The sequence below is a fragment of the Phallusia mammillata genome, chromosome 2, assembly GCF_965637545.1.
Source record: "Phallusia mammillata chromosome 2, kaPhaMamm4.hap1.1, whole genome shotgun sequence".
Taxonomy (NCBI): Eukaryota; Metazoa; Chordata; class Ascidiacea; order Phlebobranchia; family Ascidiidae; genus Phallusia; species Phallusia mammillata.
In genome coordinates, this window is record NC_137253.1 from 20,435,080 (window position 1) to 20,460,631 (window position 25,552).

Here is a 25,552-nt window from a genome sequence, read left to right on the forward strand (position 1 = left end):
AAGCTGAATGTCTGGCATTTATTTATGTTTTAGTACAATTAATCACTGTTTTGATCTCAAAATGGTATTCAAGCAGTGGTGGGATTCAAATTTTTTGTCAGCCGGTTCTATCACACAAGTCATGTTTTTCAGCCGGTTCTGATACAAAAAGTCATATATCCATTGACCAGTAATGCTAACCGGTTCGCTGATCTCATAAAATTTCGTGAGATGGTTCTATAAAACCGGTGCGAACCGACTGAATCCCACCACTGTATTCAAGGCCTTGCAAGACACAGTATGGAAACCACTTATGAAAGTAATCAAGCAGATAAGATTTAAAATGTAAGCTGCCCTCGACTATAAACTACCAGGAAGGAAAGATCAAACTGAGCCATAAACGTTTAAGGTAACTTCATTAAATCACAATCTCAACTACTATGTTTGTGTAACCAGCAAAAAAACTGCTTAAGTTTTGAAAAGTGAATTCACCACTGACAAAAAACTGTTTAGAGATCTAAAAACCAAAACAACCTCATTTTTAGTGCAAGAGTTTATTGCAAGTCAGTTTTACACAAAAGTAAAAAGAACTAAAGTACAAAAATAAAAAAATATTTTTTACTGTTCTGCATCATGCGCTTCCAGCTCTTATGATTTTAAAAAGAGCTGTCACTTGGCTATTCTTGATTGCTTCCCTACACTGGGACACAACTTGTGTTTGAAATTTTCCCACTGTAGAACAAATTATATGTGGTGTTTGGTTGTGGCATACTGCTTAAATTTAAATAGTGATATTTGATTATGTATCTAACTAGAATGGTGGCTTTCTGATATACTACCATTTTATATATTCTATACGATATTTACCAATTTACTATACACATCATTTGATCTACACATATGATTGTTTTTGTAAACAAAAACGAATGGGTCCCCACATGCGTTTTTGTGCGGATTTACGGTAAACAGATGTTGCGGTGATTTTTAAGGACAAATTTTTAGAATGCATTAACCCAACAATAAAAAAATTTTGTTCGTATTCTTTTTGCACTATTATTGTCATATAATTACAAAAACTTTAAAAAAAAATAATTTCAATTGATTCTCTTGCTTTGACCCAGATATTGTGGTCCAAGGTCAGGTTTCAAACACATTTTTTTTCTAGAAAGCTGTAACAGTTGTGTTACAGACACTTTAAATTAAAAAGCAATTTGCTACAAGTGTATACATAACAAATTGTTTTTCATTTAACTTTGTTTCGCAAAACGAGTACCATTGACCTGTAGTAACCTCTCAGGGTGCACACGCCAAACGACTGTTTGACCTTTTGACACCGTTTTCAATAGCACGCAGTCCTTGGTGTTCAACAACAGCGTTTAACCTAATTTATACATGCCTTGAGTGTTGATTCCTAAATCGATTGCAAAAAACGCTACGTTATGACGAAAGAAAGTTCTGAACTGTGTTAGTGATACCTACTAGTTGACCTTAAGTAACCCGTGGTCATGCAGCGGCCAACCTGACAACGAGCATTTTAAAAAACATTTATCTTGCAAAAATGTCAAGTTTATTTTTTCATCTTTATTTTATTAACAAAGTTTTGCTTGACATATACGAAACCGAAGCACGCTTATTAGGTTTAAATCACGTCATAGGTGTGAAACCTTTGTCAAAACTGAAAATGTGAGTGATAACTTAATAAAACGAAATAGCATTGCTGTGCAAAACAGCTGATTTCTAATCACCGAAACGACGTGTCGTGAAACGTCTGTCCGACATCAAGCTGAGCCCTCCTGCTATCGTAAACCAATGAGTTACTCTCTTGGGACTTCTGCCTACAGTGTCTTGCTTGACCAAACGAGCGTTAAACACATTTACGTTTCGGGGGCCTGTGGGTGAACCGCTGGGTCAATCGGGGTCAAACTTCTGGAGGATCAAGTTTAGATTAATAACTAACATGTGTCAAAATTTAAATAAATTAGAAGCACTCTTTCTTTACCAAACGAGCGATAAAAACCAGCGTTAAAAATTTACGTTTTGGGGGCCTGTGGGTGAATCGCTGGGTAATTTTGGGTCAAACTTCAGGTGGACCAAGTTTGGATTAATATCTAACATATGTCCAAATTTCAATAAATTTAAAGCACTCTTTCTTTACCAAACGAGCGTTACAAACCAGCGTTAAAAATTTTACGTTTCGGGGGCCTGTGGGTGAACCGCTGGGTAATTTGGGGTCAAACTTCAGGTGGACCAAGTTTGGATTAATATCTAACATATGTCCAAATTTGAATAAATTTGAAGCACTCTTTCTTGACCAAACAAGCGTTACAAACCAGCGTTAGACAGAAAAAAGAAAAAAAAAATACGGACAAAAACAATATGTGTCCCCTTCAGGAAAGGGGACCCATAATAACGATTACCTCATTTTGCAAAATGTTATCAAAAACTTACCTCTTAACTGGGAGGCTTTCTGTATGATTTGATTCACAACTTTTAGGGATTTGACAAGTTCCTGATGGTTTGTTGATCGAACATGATAACCACTAATCAATTCACGATTTAAATCTTGCAGTTCAACATAGCCTTTCCTCATGTTGGAACTAAAACAAATGTCAAATATCACAAAATATTCACAGTGTAAAACAAAAAAAAAACATGGTATTAAAGTTACATGTCATCCTGAAGTCTTGCATCTTCTGCTCTTACAACGAGACTTCTGATTAAATTTGAATGGTCCGTCATTTCTGCAGCTAATTTTTGATTGACAGCATGAAGATTGTCCACCTGTAAACAAATTTATAATACAAAAACTGACCAACCATCTTTTAACAAATTCAACCAACTGTGTTCATTATTTCTCCAAGTCGCTCTAAATGCATGGGAAAGTGTGCAGTAACTTGAAGATCTTCTAATCTCAAAAATGCTGCAAGTGACTGGATGACTTCACCCGCCAGATCAATGTTATCAGTTTTAATGGTTACCTTCAAAATAACACACATAATAAACACTTGATAAAAGCGGGTACAAAAAACGCTTCATACCTGGCCACTTTCTGTCATTTTAATAATAATTTCTCCGCCACGAAGGGCTAGGAATTTTGCATCAATAAATGCATCACAGGGTATTTCATTTGTCAGAAGAAAGTTTTCATTCATCCAAATACCAATCTAAAAAAATTATGTAAGATATTAAATCCAAGGAACTTATACCAGTTATTTTTTCACAATTACCCTTTTCATTCTTTCATTGACAGCAAAGGTAACATAGCTCTCAGGCTCCTTTGTAAGGCTCATGTCGTAAAGGTAGGAACTAAATACAGGTAACACATTTGTCACCTCGAAGACATGGAAGTTACAACTGTAAATATAAGGGTTTTTGTTATAAAACCACAGCAACTAACATAATTTGTAATGACAAACCTTCCTGGAAGACTGACAAATGCTTGGATATGCAACTCCACTAATGTATCTTTTACAGGATAGAGTGGAATTCTAATTTGATTGCTAAGAGCACTGGAGGCTGGGTGTCTGCATGAGAAAAAAAGTTTTTCAGTCAGTAAAGTTTAGCTTATATTGGTAATGACCTGCACTTACACTATATGGCTTTCTCCATCGAATAATCCCTCTGCAAAAATCACCACCATTCTAACAATAGTTTCTGTGCAAGAGTTTGATAGAGTTGAGTCAATGTGATAAAGGTACATCTATATTGCATTAACTCCTTACCATTTGTTGTTGAAACAATGAGTTCTATATGAGGCCTTCCTTTTGTGTTAATGGTCAGGTTTGTATTTAGCGATGTGTTTACCTTGAAATGGAAAAAAATAATCAGTTAGGGGAGTATTTTGATCAATGCATACTTAATTCTAGATCAGGGGCGGGCAACATACGGCCTGCGGGCCGGATCCTGCCCACGACGGGATTAGGAGCGGCCCGCAGACAGTTTCAGGTCTTACATGATAATGTGGCCCGCAGCCACAGTCTGCCGCAATCCCCCACTACTTGCTTACTGCGTCAAATTATAGTTGTAAATGTAACAGACAGTAACGCTCCCCAATAGCAAAAACCTTTCCCGCCGTTGTTACCATTGCACCATCTGTCCATTGTTACGACATAACTGCCAACCAAGTGTGTGGCCTGCTTTCACGGTTTCCTTTGTTTCCACACGTGTAGCCTAGTTACTGTTTAAGCAGTATCTAAGTCTGTGGTGTATGCATTAAATTTGCTGTGGTGAATAATTTTATGTTAGATCAGTTAGATCAGGGGTGTCCAACCCGTGGCCCGCAGGAAGGTTCTGAGTCGCCCGCGTGGTATTTTTTTGAAATGACTCATATTGGCAACTTAATGGTCTACGTAATTTATGGTGAACTTTCATTTATAAAAATTGGCATTTATTGTTTGCTTTATTTCTTTGTTTAATAGAATAGTAATACACAACTGTTGAAGTTACTTTTACTGCGTCACAATGCGCATTGTAACGCATCACAATTTCCACATTGTTACGTCACAATCTGACTCGTGCTTCAAGAGTCAGTCAGTAATGTTTCTTGGTTCATTGAGATTCCTCTGGTATCAGAAACTCGCGCAAAACGCGTTTAGCAGTAAAAACATTTTTCGCACTTTGCAGTGGTTTAGATTATGCCAAACAGGAAACAAAAAGCAAGTAACGCTAACAGAACATTTCAAGAAAGGTTGACATGTGACTTTAAATCCCCTGTAAGATCAATAATTTCTGACAGCCATATAGAAAAATCGCTTCGCATTGCTCCATCGTCCATCTCACCGAATATTGCCAAACTTGTCAGAGAAAAACAGTGCCAAACTTCACATTGAAATGTCGACGTGTTGTAAAAACACTGGGGACTTAACCATATCTTGGTATGTTTATTGTTCTTATAACTGTAAACGAGGATAATACACATTTCTAAGATTAGAATTTCGGTGTGAGTATTTTAATTAGAAATTATAAGACAGCTATTTCTAAGATTACAAATTAGCAGTAACACTCAACTGGTCCGCACAATCATTTGTAAACGGCATGTGGCCCTTTGGCCAAAAAGGTTGGACACCCCTGAGTTAGATTGTTTGGACTGTATTGTATTTGTGTTGTTCTTGAATGTATTTGGTTTAGGTGGTCAAAAATCCGTTTTAAATCACTGGATAAATACGCGATTAATGTATATCGATTTTCCCATTTCAGACCCGCCGACTGGAGAAGTTGCCCGCCCCTGTTCTAGATGATAGTAACTACATTTTACATTTCTTCCAATTCATTGAAATTTTCTATCCAAATATAGGGAATAGTTTTGGATTCACAACACAATATAATGGAAATTGTAATTTTACTAAATATGTTTGGCACATAAACCTTAATTTAAAGATTAGATTGAGATTTAAAGTCAGGTAAAATATATTTACAAATGTCTGCATCCATTCTAGATTAATAACTAGAAGGGTGGCTTTCTGATATACTTCCATTTTATATATTCTATACGATATTTACCAATTTACTATACACATCATTTGATCTACACATATGATTGTTTTTGTAAACAAAAACTAATGGGTCCCCACACGCGTGTTTGTGCGGATTTATGGTAAACAAATGTTGCGGTGACTTTTAGAATTTTAAGCACAAATTTTTAGAAAGCATTACCCCAACAATAAACATTTATTGTTCGTATTCTTTTTGCACTATTATTGTCATATAATTTCAAAACATTAAAAAAGAACGAAACAAATACTTTAACTAGAAAGGTGGCTTTCTGATATACTTCCATTTTATATATTCTATACGATATTTACCAATTTACTATACACATAATTTGATCTACACATATGATTGTTTTTGTAAACAAAAACTAATGGGTCCCCACACGCGTGTTTGTGCGGATTTACGGTAAACAAATGTTGCGGTGACTTTTAGATTTTTAAAAACAAATTTTTAGAAAGCATTAACCCAACAATAAAAAAATTGTTCGTATTCTTTTTGCACTATTATTGTCATATAATTACAAAAACATTAAAAAAGAACGAAACAAATACTTTAATTTAATCTCTTGCTTTGACCCAGATATTGTCGTACCATTGACCTGCAGTAACCTCTCAGGGTGCACACGCCAAACGACTGTTTGACCTATTGACACCGTTTTCAATAGACGCCGTCCTTACTGTTCAACAAAACCGTTTAACCTAATTTATACATGCCTTGAGTGTTGATTCCTAAATTTATAGCAAAAAAACACTACATTATGATGAAAGAAAGTTCTGAACTGTGTTAGTAATACCTACTAGTTGACCTTAAGTAACCCGTGGTCATGCAGCGGCCAACCTGACAACGAGCATTTAAAAAAACACATTTATCTTGCAAAAATGTCAAGTTTGATTTTTCAACTTTATTTTGATTAACAAGTTTTGCTTGACATATACGAAACCGAAGCACGCTTATTAGGTTTAAATCACGTCATAGGTGTGAAACCTTCGCCAAAACTGGAAATGTGAGTGTCAACTTAATAAAACGAAATAGCATTGCTGTGCAAAACAGCTGATTTCTAATCACCGAAACGACGTCTCGTAAAACGTCTGTCCGACGTCAAGCTGAGCCCTCCTGCTATCGTAAACCAGTGAGTTACTCTCTTGGGACTTCTGCCTACAGTGTCTTTCTTGACCAAACGAGCGTTAGACACATTTACGTTTCGGGGGCCTGTGGGTAAACCGCTGGGTAATTCGGGGTCAAACTTCTGGAGGATCAAGTTTGGATTAATAACTAACATATGTCCAAATTTGAATAAATTAGAAGCACTCTTTCTTTACCAAACCAGCGTTACAAACCAGCGTTAAAAATTTTACGTTTTCGGGGCCTGTGGGTGAACTGCTGGGTCATTCAGGGTCAAACTTCAGGAGGATCAAATTTTGGTTAATAACTAACATCTGACAAAATTTAAACAAATTTGAAGCACTCTTTCTTGACCAAACGCATATAACAAACCATGTTTTAAAAATTTTGCATTTTGGGGGCCTGTGGGTGAACCGCTGGGTCAATCGGGGTCAAACTTCAGGAGGATCAAATTCGGGCTAATAACTAACATCTGTACAAATTTAAATAAATTTGAAGCACTCTTTCTTAACTAAACGCGTCTAACAAGCCAGCGTTAGACAGAAAAAAGAAATAAGAAAAAAGAAAAAAAGAAAAAAAAATACGGACAAAAACAATATGTGTCCCCTTCAGGGAAGGGGACCCATAATAAAAAGTCTTACTGGAATTATTCCACCCTCAATTTTTTCGGAAGATGTTAGTTGGTTGGCTTTTAATGGTTCCTTCTCCCTTTCATAATTCTGTAACTCCAGCAGTAAATTTTGCTTGCTTAGGTTCAGATCCCTCATGTCTGTAGTTGCTTTGTTGGCATCGACAACACGGATTCGACTTCTATCACTCTGGTAGCCCCGAACTTCTCCATCCACCGAACAACAAATAAGCTGATCCTTTCCATCCAGTCTACTCAGCACATAACAATAGTAAATACATTTTGATTGGAATCTGCCAGTCTATAACACATGGTTTGTTTTAAGATATTTCAAAATATAAACTCTTTTGATGGAAAGATTCTAACTTTGTTTTCTAGAGACTTTGGAAACCGACAATTGAAAGTGAGCAACCGGGATATATTAAGGTTACAAAAGTAACTAAACTCACTGAGACCTTTTTTCCATACCTGTAGTCTGCATCCACCATTCCAGCAACTGCACTTGTCATATTGTCTTTGAAAATTATTTCACCAGTAGCATTGCTCCGTGCGTCAATCTGTTGAAAAAGAATCAACCTCTGATGTTTATAGCTGCCTACAGTTTTGTACAACAATATTTCATTTTCCAACTTACACATCTACATGACAATACACAACATACTTATGGATATCAAATTTACACACACACACACCTTGCCATTAGACCATCCTGTGATGAGTTCAGGAACTCCATCTCCATCTAAATCAAAGCTGTGCACTGTCATAACCTGGTTCTTCGACTGTGATAATGTTTATGTTTAAGCAAACTAATACAACAAAAAAACACCAAACATGCAGCAAGTAAAAGATTTACCTTAATCCTCCAATATCTGGCAGTTCTGTCATAAACCCCCACAGTACCATTGGCAAGGGCATAACCAAAGCGACTACCAGAAATCGAACATAAACCAGTTATAGCCTGGAGAAACAAGATTTTGGTCACCCAAAACGAAAAGTAATGTTGTAATAACTTGACTGTTACCTCAGTTTCAGTCATTTCTGCAATTATCTCATCCCCATGAAACACTCTTATATCATAATCTTCTGATCCAACTAAAAGCTAAAAATAAAATTGTGAATTTACGCAGCAAGGTCAAGTCAACTGTGTAAACTAATACAGCATACACAGGCACATTTATAAAATACAAATGATACACACCTCATTGCTGCCATCATTTGTGAAATCCGCAAATGTTAATGAAGAAACAACATCACCAGTTACCTAAACAAAAAATGATAGCGTATGAAAAATATAAATCAAACAAGATGAACATAAATTCATAACTGGGATCAGCCCTGAGCGTCGATGCAGACCAGCGATCATGGCACACTCATATGTAAATCACAGTATGCCAGGCCCATTAAAGGCGTCATACCGAATCAGCCGGTCACCAAGCATTTACCACCATATGGCAAGGCATAGGCTAGAAAAATCTCGCGCTCTACAAACTGAGCTACGCAGACTTCGGCGGATTCTCCACTGAGCCTGCGTAGCTCAGTTGGTAGAGCGCGAGTCCCGGAAAGACCCCTGGTGTGGGTTCGAATCCCACCGCAGGCTAGATTTTTCTAGCCTATGCCTTGCCATATGGTGGTGAATGCTTGGTGACCGGCTGATTTGGTCTGACGCCTTTAATGGGCCTGGCGTACTGTGATAAATCAAACAAATAACACTGTAGTTTGATTTGTTAACTTACAGTCCAAAATACATCTTCTCCTGTGTCATCAAATCCCTGCAGGGTACAATTGCCACCAGCAACAACAAGTGGTTTGTCAACGTTTGGCATTTTACCTATCACAAGACTGTTTACTCCATCTGGGACCTAAAAGTGTAACATTGACAAGTGTTGCTTGTAACATACACAATCAATGCTTTATGTGTGGATACCTCTTTGTAAAATAGATCTTTGTTATCATGAACATCATATGCCAATAGGTTGGTTTGAGTGCCAATACACAATGCGTCTCTGTTTTTGGTTGTGTCAAGAAGCCCAGCACAAACTGCACTTACAGACTGATTGATGCTAAGGAGGCTAATGTCTGAATCATGAATGGCAAGCCTTCCCCCAGCAATAGCTTGACTGTGTGGATTGTGAACAAATACCTGAGCACAGAATAAATGCCTAGCAAGAAGGTTTATGTATCATAAATTTTACTATGCAATGCAATATAGTAAAAAATGGTTGACCAGACACAGTAACATTTTGAACCTTTTTTAGAATTTGATAAAGTCTAACGAAGTAATTTTGCAGAAAACATTTAGAACATACTTTTGATGCGGTGGTTCCACATGTCAAACAAGGATGAAGTCCATCATATTTTCCAACTGTTACCATTCGGGGGTGGATCTTATGCTTAATTTTCAATGTAAAAATTGGAACTAACATTTTTAGGTTTTCAGTCAAACCAACTAAAGATGAACTAGCATAAGTACAGTTGTTCAGTGAGCACTTTTTGCAAAAAAGCTCGAAATCTTTAGTTGAATAACAAGTAAAGATTCTTAACAATTTCTTAATTTAATATTTTTGAAAGAATGTTTTTATCACCAAGGGACTATTTTCATATTTCACGCGTGACTGCACATACATCATATGGTATCCGACTCAAAACTATTTTTTACTATATTTTTTTAATTTTAGAGAATAACGTTTTCGACAAATATTTAAGATTTGAGTAGATCGAAAAATTAATATTTCTCACAATGTTGAGGATCTTTGAATATTTGTAAGGTTTTATTACATGTGAGTTGCATGCGTGACGTTCGTCAATTATACCACTCGAACAGCAAATGCCACAGCAAATGTCCAATCAAACAGATTTTTTTACGACTCTTTGGTCCAACATAAACTTTTCAAACCGGCTCCTCGTGGAAGGATAATTTGTTATTTTTGCGAAAGATAAAAATAATGAAGTGAACCAATGATTTATTTTAAATAAATAAAGTCCGGCACATTTCAATACGTGTTTTATAAAAATATGGAACCCCAATATGTGATAGCCGATTGGTAGTTTTTAATTTAACCTATTTCCATCTGTAACCGGAATTGTTTTGAAACTAGCCTACTTGTAACGGGAGAAAAAAACATTCTAATTAAAGTACAACTAACGTCTCACCGACGTTTTGTAAACGAACTACAAAATACAATTAAATCTGGGAAGCTCATTTCTCGATCATTCTGAGCTGGTGTTAAGTCCTGCTGTAACTATGATGTATTTAAAATCTACAAGTAGTTTTAACACCACTCAAAGATGCTTAGCCCCTTTGTTCTATGTGATGTAATGCCTTGCCGACGATATCTTGAGTTCACTTGTGCGGTCGCTCCGTGAATGTTGTATCCCGGCAAGTGTTTGCAGTGGACTTAAAACTGCGCAGTTTGTGTTGCCTTAAGCAAGCGCCCGGTTATTGTCGAAGACTGGTGCCCACAGGAATAAGGTCAAACATTGGGAGTTTTGTCGCTGTTCCCGGATTTTCAGGAATTCGAAAACATTCAGCAAGCTTAAAGGTGAGGGCTTGTTTGCCGTGTTTTATCATTTATGTGCAGCATGGTAGCGGCTAATTTAATTCCGCGTCGAAATTTATGAACGCTACAATGAAAGAGCGATGGAATTTCACACCATTGTGTGCGAAGATTGGCTTCACGTGGTCAGACATGTAAGGCCACTCCTTCTTTGTGTTTTCTGTACAGGTTATGACAATAGACTTACAAGAAAAGGGAAACTTTTCTGGTGTACATCGTGTAATTAATTGCGGTACTTTGTTGGGCTCATCGACGTACAATAAACATCGGAGCATGATTTAATTTGTTGTGACACGAGTTTTTATGTTTCAATTTTGTGATGAACGAATCATGAGAAAGTCGCCGCTTTGAGTAGACAGTGTAAATCAGTTTAGTAACTCCAAGGAAGAGGACAGCGCCTAACACAGAGTGTCAAACCTGTAAAATTATGCTTGCAACTGTTTCCAGCAGTTACAAAATGAATAGGTAACGTTGTTTTATGCAGTCATAGCAAACCCGAATAATTTTTATGTTATAACCAAAATACTCTATTTTTAGGTCAGCTCTTGTCACAAAACCTCTTGGGGATCTTGAGTCGCCTCAAGAAGAGGCTAAAGATAACGACATTCTTCGACGTGCGTTGGCCGAACTGCGATCGCGGAAACAGTTACCTGTTGACATGACATTGGCAAGTGATGTCACCAATCCACGCAACTGGTATCACAACACCGATTCCGTGAGGCAAATCATGCGCAAAGTCTGCGAATTGAACGAGTCGGCTTGCAAGCAGGAATCTACACCAACCAAACTTATTTCAATCAAGGGCAAAAAGAAGTCGTTGAGAGCAGTAATGGAAGCTGAGGTTTCCGGTAGGTGAAGTTGGTAATTTAATCTCCTAGGAGGCATGTTCTGTTATTTTAGCTATAAACTTGATTGTTAAGTTAAATGCTGTGGGAGATGATCAGAGGTAACTTCGACGCATGACGTAAAATGCTAACATGATAAGTTCGACAAATTTATGAACAGTAATTCTCTAAAAATGAACAGTACTGGAAAACGGAAACGAATCTCACCACAGACCTGGATCTCCAGACGTCATACATTACACACACTCTGAAAAGGTAAGGGTGCCAACACAAGATTGTAACGACACTGATACGCAATCAGAGATGAAAGTAGTCATCACGAAAACCAGCTATGGCGCCATTCAAGCCAGCAACGATCAACTAAGATCGACAAAACCTGGAGGTCAAGTTGAACCGAAAGTTCGAGGACGATCGACACAAAGACTACCAGGTAATTTGAGATGTTTATGAAAAAAATATGCCAGAACTTGTTTAACAAAACACGTCATTAAGTCATACAGAAAAGGTACATGGAAACTTCAATTGTATCTGCTGGATTATAGAAAAGGGTTCAAAATATGAATTTGCATTTTTATAGACTTGCCGAAGTTTGTGACCACCAAAGAGTCATGCTCGCCGTCAATCGCAGAAACGCCTGAACCAATCAAAGTAAAACTACCCATTCTCGGAAAGAGTATGGCTCAAAAGGTATTGTATTCAATCACTGCTCAGCAAATTCATGAAAAAATCATTCAAAGTCAAAATGTCACTTTTTGCATTGTGTGCCAAGAGGGTTGCACGCGAGCAAATATAAGTCAGTTTTGTGCTATGTTTGAATTAGGGTTGGGCAAACATGACCTGTTCTTTGACTTTCTCTAAGTTTTCAGCATCTGTGACGTAACTTACAATTTTAGTCCCTTATGGCCGCAAGTTTGATTGATGGTGCAATATTCCATCTTACTATTTCACATACGTCGCCGTTTTTTTTTTGAAAGGTACATGTTTATAAATTTATGCTACCGTAATTTTTTTTTCCAAAAACGCCAGAAACAGCTGTTTCCGCAGTCTCCTGGTCGCCTGGTAAACCTTGTAAAGTTGTAAAATGTGATTTTGAAAGATTGCCGAGATAACGGTTGGAGCTGATGGGACAAACAAACTGTTTTAGTGGGTTGACTGCACGGATTGCTCGCGCATTTGTAGAAACATGACTGTGGAAGTGTCACCCATTCTATTACATTTTACGGCCAAATTTGGTGCAGAAAAAACGACATAACCTTTTCTTTTTAGAACGAAGAAGATGTTTTCACCCGACCGCTAAAAGGTGATATCAAGAGGATTATTTTAGGTTTGTATGGGGAAAGTTTTGACCCCAACTCCTCTGGCCACTACACGTACAAAAAGATTGGCGTATCTAAAGACAATCGCGACGAATCACCCGTCCACCAGGTGGTGCCAACGTTCGACGAAAGAAAACAAAACGCCTCGTCCAAAACGCTGTCTATGTTTCAGCATAAACCTACTGCCGATATCACAACACGTACAGCTGCCACCAGAAGAAGGTGTGTATGCGTGTGTTGCATCTTAACCTTAGGAGTTTTGTTTTCGTTTTCCTACAAAAGAGGAAGAATTAAAGTAAAAGTTTGTCAAAGAGGAAAAAAATTCTTTTGAAAGAATAGTAATAATAGCATATTGCAGGAGTGCAAGTAGTTATCCTACTTTTACAGAGAACCATAACTAACACCGAACTACTAGTGCTTATTTTAATGCACAAAGAGTTTTATTATGTTATAGTTTTGCAACAAGAATACAAAAAAATAATAAGCAATCATTGGGTTTTATATTAAGACTGCATTGCAAATTTCCAAGAAATAATTTGGTGTGCTGGCAATCTTTATGTTGGCAGAAACAGACAGACAAAGTCTTTGAAGCAAATTCGAAGCAGCGATGAAAACGTGGAAGAAGCCAACGTGTTTCCGTTTCCAATCAGCAATTGGACGCCACGTGAAGAGGAAAAACATTTACTACACAAACAACTGAAACTCTATCACCAGCAAGTCGCCCAGGAAAACATCCACTTGCTGGAAAGAGATTTCCTATATCGGACCTTTCCAACGGTTTGTAAATCACCCAATGTTGAAAGCAAGCACTGAAACTTTGCAGTTTTATAAAGGTTACGTTCGTCCGTAGAAAACGTAACTTCTTTGTCTAAGGGTTTGTGCCGGATTCCTTGGTGTATAAAAGGGACGTGTTTGGAACTCTAAGCACTCTTATAACTTGCCTAAAAAAACAATTTAGATGAAACATTTTGTGTAAAATTATTTCGTCTAAATTTAGCCACTGATGTTTTTACGCCATTGATGCACAAGTTTTTAAGTTCACAGCAAGAAACAACAATTTGTATGAGCAAATGTTAAATCGTAGATATATTTTGTTTATACACAGCATCCCAACACAGCTGCGGCATTCTCCAAGCGCGATGGATCTCCTAGCAATACAAACAACCAGCCAATAGCGCACGAGGGCACTGCCATGATGACCCCAGATGCCGACTTAACGTTTGTTCCAATGATTGCTGACCTCGACCTAAAGCTGAAGAAAAAACGAGATCGGGCGAATGACAGAAGGCGGCGTTTGGACAAAATCAAAGAAATGAAAAGACTTCGAAATCCGCATTTGGAAACCGTCCACCCGAAACCGCGCAGTCTCGCTCAGTTGATTGACGAACAGGTGAGGTTTTAAACTGGAAAGTGAGAAACAGTTTTGCCGTGTTCCCAATGTAGTGTCACTCCAATAACAAAATCAGGCTAATGCCTAACCGATTAGTTAATTTTTCAAATTTTGATTGGTTGCGTGTTATATGTCTGTAGCGATTCACACACGGAATGGAAAGAAATGACGTTTTGCCACACAAGGTACCGATGGAGACCAAAGTATACAAAATATTTGGAGAACGCAAACCTAAAAGACACACCATAGGAATGAAGCAAAATCAATTGACTGATTCCAACGCGCTTTTGTCTCCATTGGACGTTTCGTCTGACTATAAAGTGAAAGAAGTGTGTTAGTTGTGTATTTATTTCTATTGCAGTTTTGAAATATTTTGGTGATTTTAACAAAGTTCATGTAAAATATCTGTTGTTAAATTGCAATTGTTATCGAAAACAGAATCACTTATCCAAGTGACGTCTTGTTTAAAATCAACATGCGATTGTTTTCGAGCCACCTACTTGCCCTCGGAGTCTCCAAAGCATGTAATTCTTTAGACCAGGGCCTTAGTACGACCCACCAAAATCTTAAACTCATCCCGCTTAAGTTTTGGAGTGTTCAGATTATTATTGGATGGATGACGTCACACCAACTGATGAAACACAACGAGGTCAAAATTTGCAAAAAATAAGCTGTGTTTGGTTGGCATAGCCGCGATTCGTTGCTTCAGTAACCTATTTTTTTATGTTTGTAGTATAACTAGAAACCTTCACGTGCATTTTTGTTTTTCACATAAGTAGTGTTTAAAGATTGTTTGAAGTTCAACTGCTAATTGGATTTTTGAAACAAAAAAATATCACTTTTTGACGTAACACATAACACGCTTTGATAATGTTGTGACATAAGAACAGATTTATGTAAAACGGCGACTTTTAGCATGCTGTGTGGAGTTGTGGAATGATCAGTAGTGAAAGTAGGCCTGAACGATCAAAAATCAATCAAAAATCACACTCAAATCTAACGCGTTCCATTACCGCAGCGGTTCCCAAACTTTTCCAAAAAGTTTGCCTGGTGGACCCTTTGCAATTATTTTGATATTTCGCGGCCCTATAAAAATCAAAGAATGCTGTAGGAAAAATGCAAAAACCATTGTTTCTTATAGTACACTAGTGCAGTCACGATTCTTTTTAATGTAACAACTTTCTAACTTAGTGGTTTTCAAACTTTTTCATTGTTTTTTCAAAACGGTCACTTTGCCATTATATCGAGGACTCGCGGACCTTAAGCCTGAAGGTGTATTTTAGCAATACGAAAGTTGATTTACAGAATTTTAGCTTACTAGGTATGCAAAATTACACATAACAACGATCCAAAGACGGTTTGTGACATCACAGACAAGACAGAAAACATTACGATAGTGCGCAAACAATTGCATTCTTGATAGTTTTCATGCAATAAAGGCTATTTATTGTATAGTAATGGAGGCAGAGGATCTCTAGTTGTACTTTGATTTAAACCTATTTAGTGACACAAATTGACGCCAAATAAGACTGTAGAGGCACGTCAACCTTTTTGCGGACCCCGCAAAATTGCTTCACGGACCCCTAAAGGTCCGCGGACCCCAGTTTGGGAACCGCTGCATTACCGGTTAACAAGCATACGACCACCTTTAGGCGACCAGTCGGATATTTCTTAGTTATTATTATACAAGTAAGCACTATTGGCAATAAAATTCAACGCACAAGTGTCTTCTGGATTTAAGACAGTGATTCCCATCTTTCGGATCGGACAAATGGAGGTCGATGTATACCCAAAGTATAGTACGGTAGTAAAGCTGCTCAGCTATTTTGGCTAAAGACAACGACGCGTGCAAATGATATATTCTTGTCGTATATTTTTACGGTTTTAAATGCTAAAATTAAATCCTTGAAAAGAAAAATCAATTAATAGAACTTTTTGAGTGGTGTACATGCCGCCTTACAAGTTAACCCACGTGAACAAATTTACCAGACAACTGCAGTTTAGTACATTTTAAAATATTTCATCCATTTGTTTATTTATTTTTAAATTATTTAAGTCTTAATTAATGAATAAATGATAAATTGTATCACTTGTTTTCTTTATAAAATATCGTTGTCATTTACCTATCTTTTATGAAGTTTTACTTGGTACAAAATTTCCTTTGCAGACAAGGTAATTGCAACGCCTGAGCAAATAAATTTACCGTGTAAGTTTCAAGGGAGTGAGTTAAGGATAAACCGTTTGTGACAATTTTCGTTTCTTTAAAAACAAGGAGTTTTCTGCAGGGGTACAAACAATTCAGAAATGTAATTTGCAAAACCTGCATTAAAATGCGTTATTGTTTAAACTTCACGATACGGTACTAACGTTTCCTTGTGTGTTGTATATTTTACTGTATTTAAACGTTATTTGGGTTTTAACTGTTAAAACGTTTGCAGAAAATGACCAAGTTATAAAACTTAACTCTTTTGCGAGAAGGATCAGTCTATTCACCAAGTGGCTCAACTGAAGGGTCGATTACCTTATCTGTTCACCATGGGAAATGCCCATGCAGCATCCTGGCCATGGACAAGTTCGCCGGATCCCGCCCAAAAGCTTGAAGCCGGTAGCCTAATTTTAAAATGATAATAAATACAAGATTTTTGTAAATCATCTGTAGGTTTTCTGCAAAAAAATAACTCTTTGAAAAAAACAGTACCTACTACGCAAAAGCAATTTTTAAAAAAATTACGCAATTTAAAAAAAAAACTTCTCTACTAACACAGCCAGTAAAACTAATGCATAAGAAACTCTTGAAAAAAACAAATGCATCAATAGAACAGTACAACAGAGTTTCGGTAAAAAAATAAAAAAGGCAGTTAATAAAACTGAAAACTGTTGTCCTTGCAGTAGTGCCTGTTCCGAGTGAAACAATTGCACCTCCACCAGTGGCAGTTGCACCAGTTACTCCAGCACAGCCAACATCTGCTGTTGACTCAACTTCCTCTCCTGTTGATGCAACTTCAAGCAAACCTACTTTGGGAACTTTTGAAGACTTACACAAGCCATGCAAAGGTAAAAAATGGAAATCCAAATACTTTTAGGTTTTGGCCCAAAGAAGTTTTTGTGTACTATGTGCCCTTCATAAAGGACACTTGTTTTGATTTGACTTTGCTTGTGTTTTTTTCCTGTTGTTTGTCCGCCTGGAAATTTTCATGCTTGTTATGCAACTTTGACAGCTGATAGATATTATCTTGTAGATGTGCCACCTGTTTTGTTGACTTGATAGTCATAGTGGTTACCCTGTTAGCCCGTGAAGAGTAAAATGTTTTCTATGTTGCTGGTCATTGCAAACAACTAGTCTTGGTGATGTAAAAGTCTTATACATGACTAAGCACATGCAAAGTTAGTTGGCTGCTCCCCACTAATTACCCCACCTCCTAAAACGATGAAATATTAAGGAAATGTCTGAATTGGTAAAACTACCACAATTTGTAAAATGTGGCACTGTTAGGTACCAGTTACTGTGTTTTATCTTGGGGCTCTACCTGTTACCCTACTGGTCCTTAAATAGATTAAATAAAAAATGTCTGATTTCAATGTGATTTTAATAGTTTGCACCTCATATTGCATGTATATATATGCAAAATATTTATCACTCTGTCAGCATATTGACCTCATGGCACCCAAGTTTATTGTGTAAAATGCATTGTCGGCAACTTTGCTTGTTTGGGGACCCATGAGTTTCTGCCTGCAGAAGCAGACAATCATTTTAAAAATGTTGACTAATATTTGACCTATTTCAAAATAATTTAGTTAATACAAAAAGATTTTAAAAGAGGCCATAGCCTGTAATTGACACCAATTTGGCTTGCATTGTTGAATTTTTATAAAAAAAACTCCTACTTTTTAGAACTTGCTTTGCAACCCTATGAAGGACTTCGATTCATGGTGAACAAAGGTCTGAGCTCCCACTTTCAGGTAACAAATTATTAAACCATGGTACAGAAAATTTTGTGTGTTATGGTGCTTAAGTTATTATTGTTTAGGTTCAACATACAGTGCACTTGAACAATGAAAAGTCAACTTATAAGTTTGGATCAACTTTTGTAGGATCCCAACAGCCATCTCCAACTGAGGTAACACATTATGTCATATTGATATGTGTACATGACTACATGCGGTGACCATATTTGGCGCATACAATCAAATCTAGTGTTAGGATAAGCCTGTAATGACATTAAGTTGAATGTAGTAGCAGTAACATCCCCCCACCTCCATCTCCCCTTGAATCTTTACACCACACTTTTTAGGTTTTTCCAAGTTGTGTATTTAAAAATTAGTTCATAAGATCAGTATTACCAGTTTTAGTCTGTAAATTTTCAGCTCTTCACCAAAACTGTTTTTGTACTATAGGCATATCCTGTTATGATCGGTGAAATGTCCAATGAAGGGAATCTTCAGGCACAGCTTATTCACCAATTTGGTAACAGACTACGATTAAAGTGCATTGGACAGGTAGACAACAGGCTTAAACTTTATTTTCACAAAAATTTAACCACATGCACAATTTTCTCAGATGGCTGGTCCCAAATTTCAATCCATTCAGCTTGGAACAGATTTATTTTTAAAAGATTCAACCATATCTGTTGTAACTGCAGATCCAGATCCTTTGAATGGCACAGGTAATCAAATCTATTTTATGGTCAATTCGCTGTATGGAAATAACACAAAACATATACTTAGTTTCATACTGCTTATAAATGTAGTAAGCATTTGACTTTAAGAGTCCTTTTCCAGGTATGCTTATCGTACACTACCTGCAAGCCATTACTCCCAGAATATCAATGGGATCTGAACTGCTTTACCAACGTGGTGGTGGTCGACAGCAAGCAATGTTAACACTCGCTGGCCGTTACCAGAGTAAGTTAAATTGTATTTCAATACATACATAATATGTCTTTAATGCACTGTGCTTTGGTATAGCTGAAGACTGGCAATTAGCTACAACGTTAGGCATGGCCGGACTCCATGCAAGCTTCTTTCGTAAAGCAAACGAAAACGTCCAAGTCGGCGTGGAGCTAGAAGCCTCATTGAAAACTATGGAAAGCGTTACCTCCCTCGCGTATCAATTTGATTTGCCAAAAATGAATCTTCTGTTTCGAGGTAATCGTGTGAAAATAGTATTGCGATTTTTGTGCGAAAAAATGTGTCCAAAAAGGTTTCGGTCAGTTTACTGATCCAGACACAACTATTTTGTTTCGCAGGCATGCTGACGTCGGACTGGACTATCGGTAGCTCCTTGGAGAAGAAACTAGCGCCGCTTCCTATTACTCTTAACATGACGGGAACGTACAACATTAAAAAGGACAAGGTCGCTGTGGGCTTAGGCGCAGTTTTAGGCTGACGAAAAACGAATTTACACCTTGAGCCGCGAACCAGCGGTTTACATTAGTCCAACCTCCAACTGGCGAGGTGCACAAATCGTTTTGACGAGTCTGTGCAGCTGAAGTACTTCTGAAAAGTTGCAAGTAGTAACAGTTTGGTTTATAACAACGATTGTCATAGAAATGTTGCTTATAGGTAATAATATTGCTGCGAATTTACACTTACGGCTATGCAATTCTAGCCGCTACGTGTGAACTGAACTGTTGCCATTTTTTAAAAATTTTGACCAAAAATAGAAATTCTTTGTGTTTCAAACAAAGTGTTAGTTACCAATCGACCGTTTTGGTTAGAAAGGGTGTCAGACTAGTTCGCTATCCATTAGTTACCGGTTATGCGGGATGGTGTCAGTTTGTACACAACAGGGTTGCCATATCTGGTAAAATATTGATAGAATGCAAACTATAACACTGATCTTGGGTACAAATTACTCCAGATTTGTCGGTGAAATGATACATTACAGCTATTTGGAAAAAACTAAGCCTGTAAAACGATAAAAAGCCAGAGATGTGGTATTTGGAAACTGTTGCAATAACTCTGCTTAAAACATTGGCAACATATTATTGTATTAATTTTGAAACCGGGGATGAAAATAGTACATAGCAGTACAGAAACATTACACTAGTGCAGGGGTGGCCAACCGGTCAAAGCCTAAGAGCCACATTCTTTACTGTGTTTCCACAAAGAGCCACATTATGCACACGGGCACACATGTTCGTTGCCTCGTCCCTTCCTCACACACAGAGACCTGTACTTAGCCAGATTTATTCTAAATGTCGCACACCAACATATTAACGACACAATTTGACTTGTACAGACCGCGTGCCAGTAATTTTCAACAATAAATGGTTTGCACTGTTATTCACACAAAACTCCCATTTCAACAACACCCACAAGCAAAAACATATGAATTAAAATATGCGCTTTTTTCTCATTCTATCAATAACGTGCGGTGAGATTTATGTCTGATGAATTACTAAGACCTTATTTCTCTCCCATTTTAAAGGCTAACTTAACAAAAATTGTTTACTCAAAAGATCTTCCCTGCTGAGAAACTTTGCGTATTTTCATCTAACGCGCATGCGCCCTAAACTTAGGCGCCGAGTTTTACAAAAATGCCAAGTGGCGAAACTAAATTCATTGCGACGTCACTAATGCATTCACCACCAACAATCGCTCAATTCAAACCGAAGAGAAACTGCCCATAAATATAACGTTCGTCATAACCTGAAAAACAACGGAATGAAGCATTATTTATTTTGGAACGCATTTGTTGTAAATATTGCTGTTGCTTTGTGTCTCATTTGCATTGTACGCAACAATGAGCAAGCATTCATTGTTCAACAATTGAATATATGCCATCATAATCAAGGCATTATTGCCACATAAGGTTGCGGTTTTAAGGCATGGTCTGTGGCCATACCGATAATAAGTTTGTTTAAAAGCAAAATTGTTAAAGCTTTACCTTACATTTAACGATTTTTGTACCATGTCGCTACATACTAACCAAAATATGCACAGTGCCCCCAAACTTCGACAACGACGTAAGAGCCGCATAAAACCAGGCGAAGAGCCGCATGCGGCTCGCGAGCCGCGGGTTGGCCACCCCTGCACTAGTGCCACAGAATCGGGAAACGGCTGCAAAATACAAAAATTTAATACAGAAAACGTCTAAAGGTCAAAAAGGATTCGACCTGTCAATATTATGTGCACAGGATCACATTAAAATTACCCAGGGTTGACTTTTTAGCCGTCATTTCACAGGACGCAAAAAAATGATCCAAATGTGGTTTGTCACCCGATCCGTCTGGAAGACCCCGATTAAAATCGACTGTGTTACGCAGAATAATGCGTTTCTTATCGGGCGGGATTAGAATCTTTAGAACCTGTGTTATAACACAGCCCGATTGCGGACGGTTTTATCGGTAATGGCAGTGAAGCATTAAATTTGTTTTTTAATGGCAAATATTATTTTTGCTGTGACAATAATCGCAGGTAAATTGGGTTTTACATCAAAATGGCAGTTAATTGTAAAACAGCAAGACAAAAACAAATGCATTCTAAGCTGTGAAATAAATATGTTAAACACTAAAATGAGCCAAGAATCAAGATTAAAGTACCTGATTGGCATCAAGGTTCTGGCAATGAAGCAATGCAAAGAGACCTTTCAGTGAGAAGAGTTTCCAGTTCTTACCTTTATATGAAGCAAAGTGAGGACCAGCACACTGTCATATGAGGGACTTGTAGATTGGATTTGAATTGAAATGATTCACAGTAAGTGCCAGTGGCTGCCTTGTTACTGCCTTTCCAAACTCAACACTTTCTGTATTTCTGGTTGATGTTATTTTGAATTTTTAGCACTCCCAATATTGAATATTAACTCTGTAGACTGCTAATTGGTAGCTAAACTCAAGCCTCTTTTGTTTAACCCATAATTGTCAAGTCAAATGAGCATACACTTCATCTTTATTTTTTTATTGCAGTTCACCATCTGGAAAAATGCTTAAAGCTTGAAAAAATCAACAGAAGCATTCCATATCAAAAAAATTGAAGAAACTCTTTCATTGCGGAAGAATTTTGTTGACAAAAACAGCTCTCACTTAAAGTGTCAGCAAAATCATTGATGTATACAACCTGTTACTTGCCTCACAGGAGAAAATTGTATGTCGAGATATGCACCACATACTTTAGTTTTACATGAATCAAATCGGAATATGTGTTATTTCTTTTCCACTGTTCTACCTTCCTGCAAGTTTATTTATTAGTTCTTATACCCAAATTCAGAATTTGTATTCAAACATTTGTAGGCGTTGATATTATTTTACCTCCATGGTGATTATGGTCTCATGTAAATTCTGAGAATGTTTTGCACTCTGATGTAGAATCGTACAGTAAAAGTGATTCATCAGACATAAATTGAGAACCTCTAGTTTTGACCAGTAGTCTGCATGATAGCATGTTGTAACAATTGTGTGGTTCTACCTCATTTTTCACATGATATCCGGTTTAATTTTCTTGATAATTCAGCAAATCATTACATTTTCAGCTGTACAATATTGTTTCACCTCTTTGTTTTATTTTAGTCTGTTTACTTAAAGATCCTTGTTTAGTCTGTACTAGGGATGGCCCGATAGTACTGTATCGGCGCCGATACCCGATGCTTCGAGCAGTATCGGTACTCGTCCGATACTTTAGCGGTATCGGTACCCATAATTTTTTTGAGACTTTATCATGTGTAAAATTGAAAATGAAAGGAGGCAAAAAACAACAACCATCGGCTGTGATAAAATATTTATGGGACTACAACTAAAAAACGCGTTCGTTTTGGATTTAATGAAATAAGATGACCTAAATCGCCACAGCGACTTAATGCCGCAACACGTTTTTTAGGCCCGCGTTGATTGCGAGCGAGCGTCAAAACGCACAAAGTTCATTGTAGACGTTTGTAAGCATAAGTTTCGAAACGGCAGGTGTTTAATTTGTATGGCCAAGTGTATTTAGACATTCCTAGTGTTATCAGTGACAAATTATTTTCTATGCCCTTAGGTGAACTTTTAAATCCCAATTAAACTACCTGCGATTTTGCAATACAAAAGTTGGCGTTAAGAAATGATCCAAACGTCATATGTTTTGGGATTCCTTCACTGTTTTGGGGATATTAACAGACAATCCCATTCTCTGTCTAAAGCCATGATCGTTAAATGTTTTTTGTTGTCAAAGTGGTAAAACATTAACGCCGGTAAGACGTTACAAACAATAGACGCCGGTAAGACGTTGCAAAGCGCGTAGCATCAACGTAATCACGTGATCAGATGCGTAACAACAAGTGCACCAATCGTTAGTTATGCCTCCAATGCACCACCGTCGTTAGGGCATCGTTAGCTCGCCAGCTGATTTGCCAAAGAGTCTTTACCAGACCTGGGCATTTTACGGCCTTAAATGATTTATTAGACTGAGTGTGTTGTTAAATTAACTGTGATGGGAAAACACATTACAAATACATCAGTTTGAAAATGTTTTTGCTTGTTTCGCAGTACTTTTGGGGTAAAATATCGGGTATCGGTATCGGTTCAAAATATTGGTATCGGGCCAACCCTAGTCTGTACTATGTACTTGCAAATGCAGGTTTTAACTGACCAATCAAACCAACTGCTGTGAATGTAATTATTTATTCTCTTCCCATTTATTTCTGCTTTCATATAACTATGGGACTCAACTTGAAAATGTTGAAGTGTGGAAATTGGGTTCATAAGGTGCTTTTTCCATCAATAAAGTGTTGTCCTCGCTGTGCATTTGGTGTTTCATCATTTTCATTAGTACAGGCTTTAACGTGTTTGAGACCACTAACGGCTTGAGGTATATGTAAACGGTTTTTACACGCCAACTCTGAACAACATTCAGTAAACGCTTGCAAAATATCGTTAAAATCTTATCATAACGTCGAAAATGAGAGGCGTACATCATAAGCAAATACATGGCATAACCGCTTTAAAAATGATTTTTGCGCTGTCGAATTATGTAGCCTATAAAAGCTCCAGATGACAAACGGTTTAAGGTAAACGCAAACGGTTTTTACAGATCAACTCTAAAATACATCTAGTAAAGCCATACAAAATATCGTTTGCATCTGATCATAACCTCGTAAATGAGAGGCGTGCATCATAAGCGAATGCAGGGCGTGACCGCTTTAATAATGATTTTTGCGCTGTCGAGTTATGTACCCTATAAAAGCTCCAGATGACAAACGGTTAAAGATAAACACAAACGGTTTTCACAGGTCAACTCTAAAATACATCCAGTAAAGGCATTACAAAATATCGTTTAAATCTGTTTGTAACCTCGTAAATGAGAGGCGTGCATCATAAGCGAATGCAGGGCGTGACCGCTTTAAATATGATTTTTGCGCAGTCAACCAATGGTATACAAGCTCCAGATGTTAAACGGTTTAAGATGGACACAACCGCTTTCACAAGTCAACTCTAAAATACATCCAGTAAAGGCATACAAAATATCGTTTAAATCTGATGATAACCTCGTAAATGAGAGGCGTACATCATAAGCGAATGCAGGGCATGACCGCTTCAAAAATGATTTTTGGGCAGTCGACCAATGTAGCCTATACAAGCTCCAAATTTTAAACGGTTTAAGATAAACACAAACGGTTTTCACAGGTCAACTCCAAAATACAGCTAGGAAACGCATACAAAACATCGTTTAAATGTGACAATAACTTAAACCGTTTAAAATCTGGAGCCTGCACATGCTATATGGGTAGACCGCGCAAAAATCATTTTACAGCGGTCATGCCCTGCGTTCGCTTATGATGCACGCCTCTCATTTACGAGGTTATGATCAGATTCTAACGATATTTTGTATGCCTTTACTAGATGTATTTTGGAGTTGACCTGTGAAAACTGTTTGTGTTTATCTTTAACCGTTTAAAATCTGGAGCTTTTATAGGCTACATAATTCGACAGCGCAAAAATCATTATTAAAGCGGTCACGCCCTGCATTCGCTTATGATGCACGCCTCTCATTTACGAGGTTATGATCAGATTTAAACGATATTTTGTATGCCTTTACTGGATGTATTTTAGAGTTGACCTGTGAAAACCGTTTGTGTTTATCTTTAACCGTTTAACATCTGGAGCTTGTATACCATTGGTTGACTGCGCAAAAATCATATTTAAAGCGGTCACGCCCTGCATTCGCTTATGATGCACGCCTCTCATTTACGAGGTTATGATCAGATTCTAACGATATTTTGTATGCCTTTACTAGATGTATTTTAGAGTTGACCTATG

At 37.4% G+C, this 25,552-nt stretch overlaps 3 protein-coding genes, 2 long non-coding RNA genes and 1 other non-coding gene across 8 annotated transcripts; 4 read left to right on the top strand and 2 right to left on the bottom strand.

Moving 5' to 3' along the window:
- Positions 1–526: 526 nt before the first annotated feature.
- Positions 527–9,779, bottom strand: LOC145212188 (BBSome complex member BBS2-like). The gene is made up of 18 exons (XM_080080227.1): positions 9,526–9,779; positions 9,144–9,359; positions 8,953–9,078; positions 8,418–8,480; positions 8,241–8,318; positions 8,073–8,177; positions 7,912–7,998; positions 7,688–7,776; positions 7,233–7,470; positions 3,702–3,783; positions 3,570–3,633; positions 3,396–3,503; positions 3,207–3,333; positions 3,018–3,143; positions 2,820–2,957; positions 2,648–2,760; positions 2,428–2,576; positions 527–711 (listed from the first exon to the last, which is right to left on the bottom strand). Exons 1-18 carry the CDS (start codon positions 9,640–9,642, stop codon positions 611–613), a joined length of 2,127 nt encoding a protein of 708 aa, XP_079936353.1. The 5' UTR covers positions 9,643–9,779; the 3' UTR covers positions 527–610.
- Positions 8,743–8,816, top strand: Trnas-gga (transfer RNA serine (anticodon GGA)). The gene has a single exon. It is a non-coding gene; the product is annotated as a tRNA-Ser (tRNA).
- A 985-nt stretch (positions 9,780–10,764) lies between the features above and the next one.
- LOC145214890 (uncharacterized) lies at positions 10,765–15,514 on the top strand. Of its 3 annotated transcripts, none has more exons than XM_080083501.1 (8): positions 10,765–10,907; positions 11,311–11,621; positions 11,800–12,048; positions 12,196–12,305; positions 12,885–13,156; positions 13,501–13,711; positions 14,040–14,324; positions 14,465–15,514. In XM_080083501.1, the coding sequence occupies exons 1-8, from the start codon at positions 10,834–10,836 to the stop codon at positions 14,660–14,662; spliced, it is 1,710 nt and encodes a 569-aa protein (XP_079939627.1). In that variant the 5' UTR covers positions 10,765–10,833; the 3' UTR covers positions 14,663–15,514. The 3 variants fall into 3 exon arrangements, with proteins under 3 accessions (XP_079939627.1, XP_079939628.1, XP_079939629.1); XM_080083502.1 differs by having other exon boundaries at positions 13,507–13,711; XM_080083503.1 differs by lacking the exon at positions 10,765–10,907 and adding an exon at positions 10,918–11,238.
- A 1,214-nt stretch (positions 15,515–16,728) lies between these two features.
- On the top strand, positions 16,729–20,010 carry LOC145214299 (mitochondrial import receptor subunit TOM40 homolog). The gene is made up of 9 exons (XM_080082801.1): positions 16,729–16,929; positions 17,214–17,378; positions 18,217–18,284; positions 18,353–18,442; positions 18,720–18,821; positions 18,883–18,988; positions 19,104–19,226; positions 19,290–19,469; positions 19,571–20,010. Exons 1-9 carry the CDS (start codon positions 16,860–16,862, stop codon positions 19,708–19,710), a joined length of 1,044 nt encoding a protein of 347 aa, XP_079938927.1. The 5' UTR covers positions 16,729–16,859; the 3' UTR covers positions 19,711–20,010.
- Positions 20,011–20,497: 487 nt separating this feature from the next.
- Positions 20,498–21,377, bottom strand: LOC145214301 (uncharacterized). The gene is made up of 2 exons (XR_013857017.1): positions 21,256–21,377; positions 20,498–20,975 (listed from the first exon to the last, which is right to left on the bottom strand). It is a non-coding gene; the product is annotated as an uncharacterized LOC145214301 (long non-coding RNA).
- Positions 21,378–21,822: 445 nt separating this feature from the next.
- Positions 21,823–24,040, top strand: LOC145214300 (uncharacterized). Its single transcript, XR_013857016.1, has 2 exons — positions 21,823–22,022; positions 22,232–24,040. It is a non-coding gene; the product is annotated as an uncharacterized LOC145214300 (long non-coding RNA).
- Positions 24,041–25,552: the final 1,512 nt, after the last annotated feature.

Coding starts and splice junctions, on each gene's coding strand:
- LOC145212188 (XM_080080227.1), bottom strand. CDS start 9,642: ATGTTAGTTCCAATTTTTACATTGAAAATTAAGCATAAGATCCACCCC. Junction 7,471..7,687: donor ATGGTGGATGCAGACTACAG/GTATGGAAAAAA, acceptor TGTGCTGAGTAG/ACTGGATGGAAAGGATCAGC. Junction 3,784..7,232: donor TTGAGGGTGGAATAATTCCA/GTAAGACTTTTT, acceptor TTCCATTTCAAG/GTAAACACATCGCTAAATAC.
- LOC145214890 (XM_080083501.1), top strand. CDS start 10,834: ATGAACGCTACAATGAAAGAGCGATGGAATTTCACACCATTGTGTGCG. Junction 12,049..12,195: donor ATCGACACAAAGACTACCAG/GTAATTTGAGAT, acceptor GCATTTTTATAG/ACTTGCCGAAGTTTGTGACC. Junction 13,157..13,500: donor ACAGCTGCCACCAGAAGAAG/GTGTGTATGCGT, acceptor TTATGTTGGCAG/AAACAGACAGACAAAGTCTT.
- LOC145214299 (XM_080082801.1), top strand. CDS start 16,860: ATGGGAAATGCCCATGCAGCATCCTGGCCATGGACAAGTTCGCCGGAT. Junction 18,285..18,352: donor GTCTGAGCTCCCACTTTCAG/GTAACAAATTAT, acceptor ATTATTGTTTAG/GTTCAACATACAGTGCACTT. Junction 18,822..18,882: donor GATTAAAGTGCATTGGACAG/GTAGACAACAGG, acceptor CAATTTTCTCAG/ATGGCTGGTCCCAAATTTCA.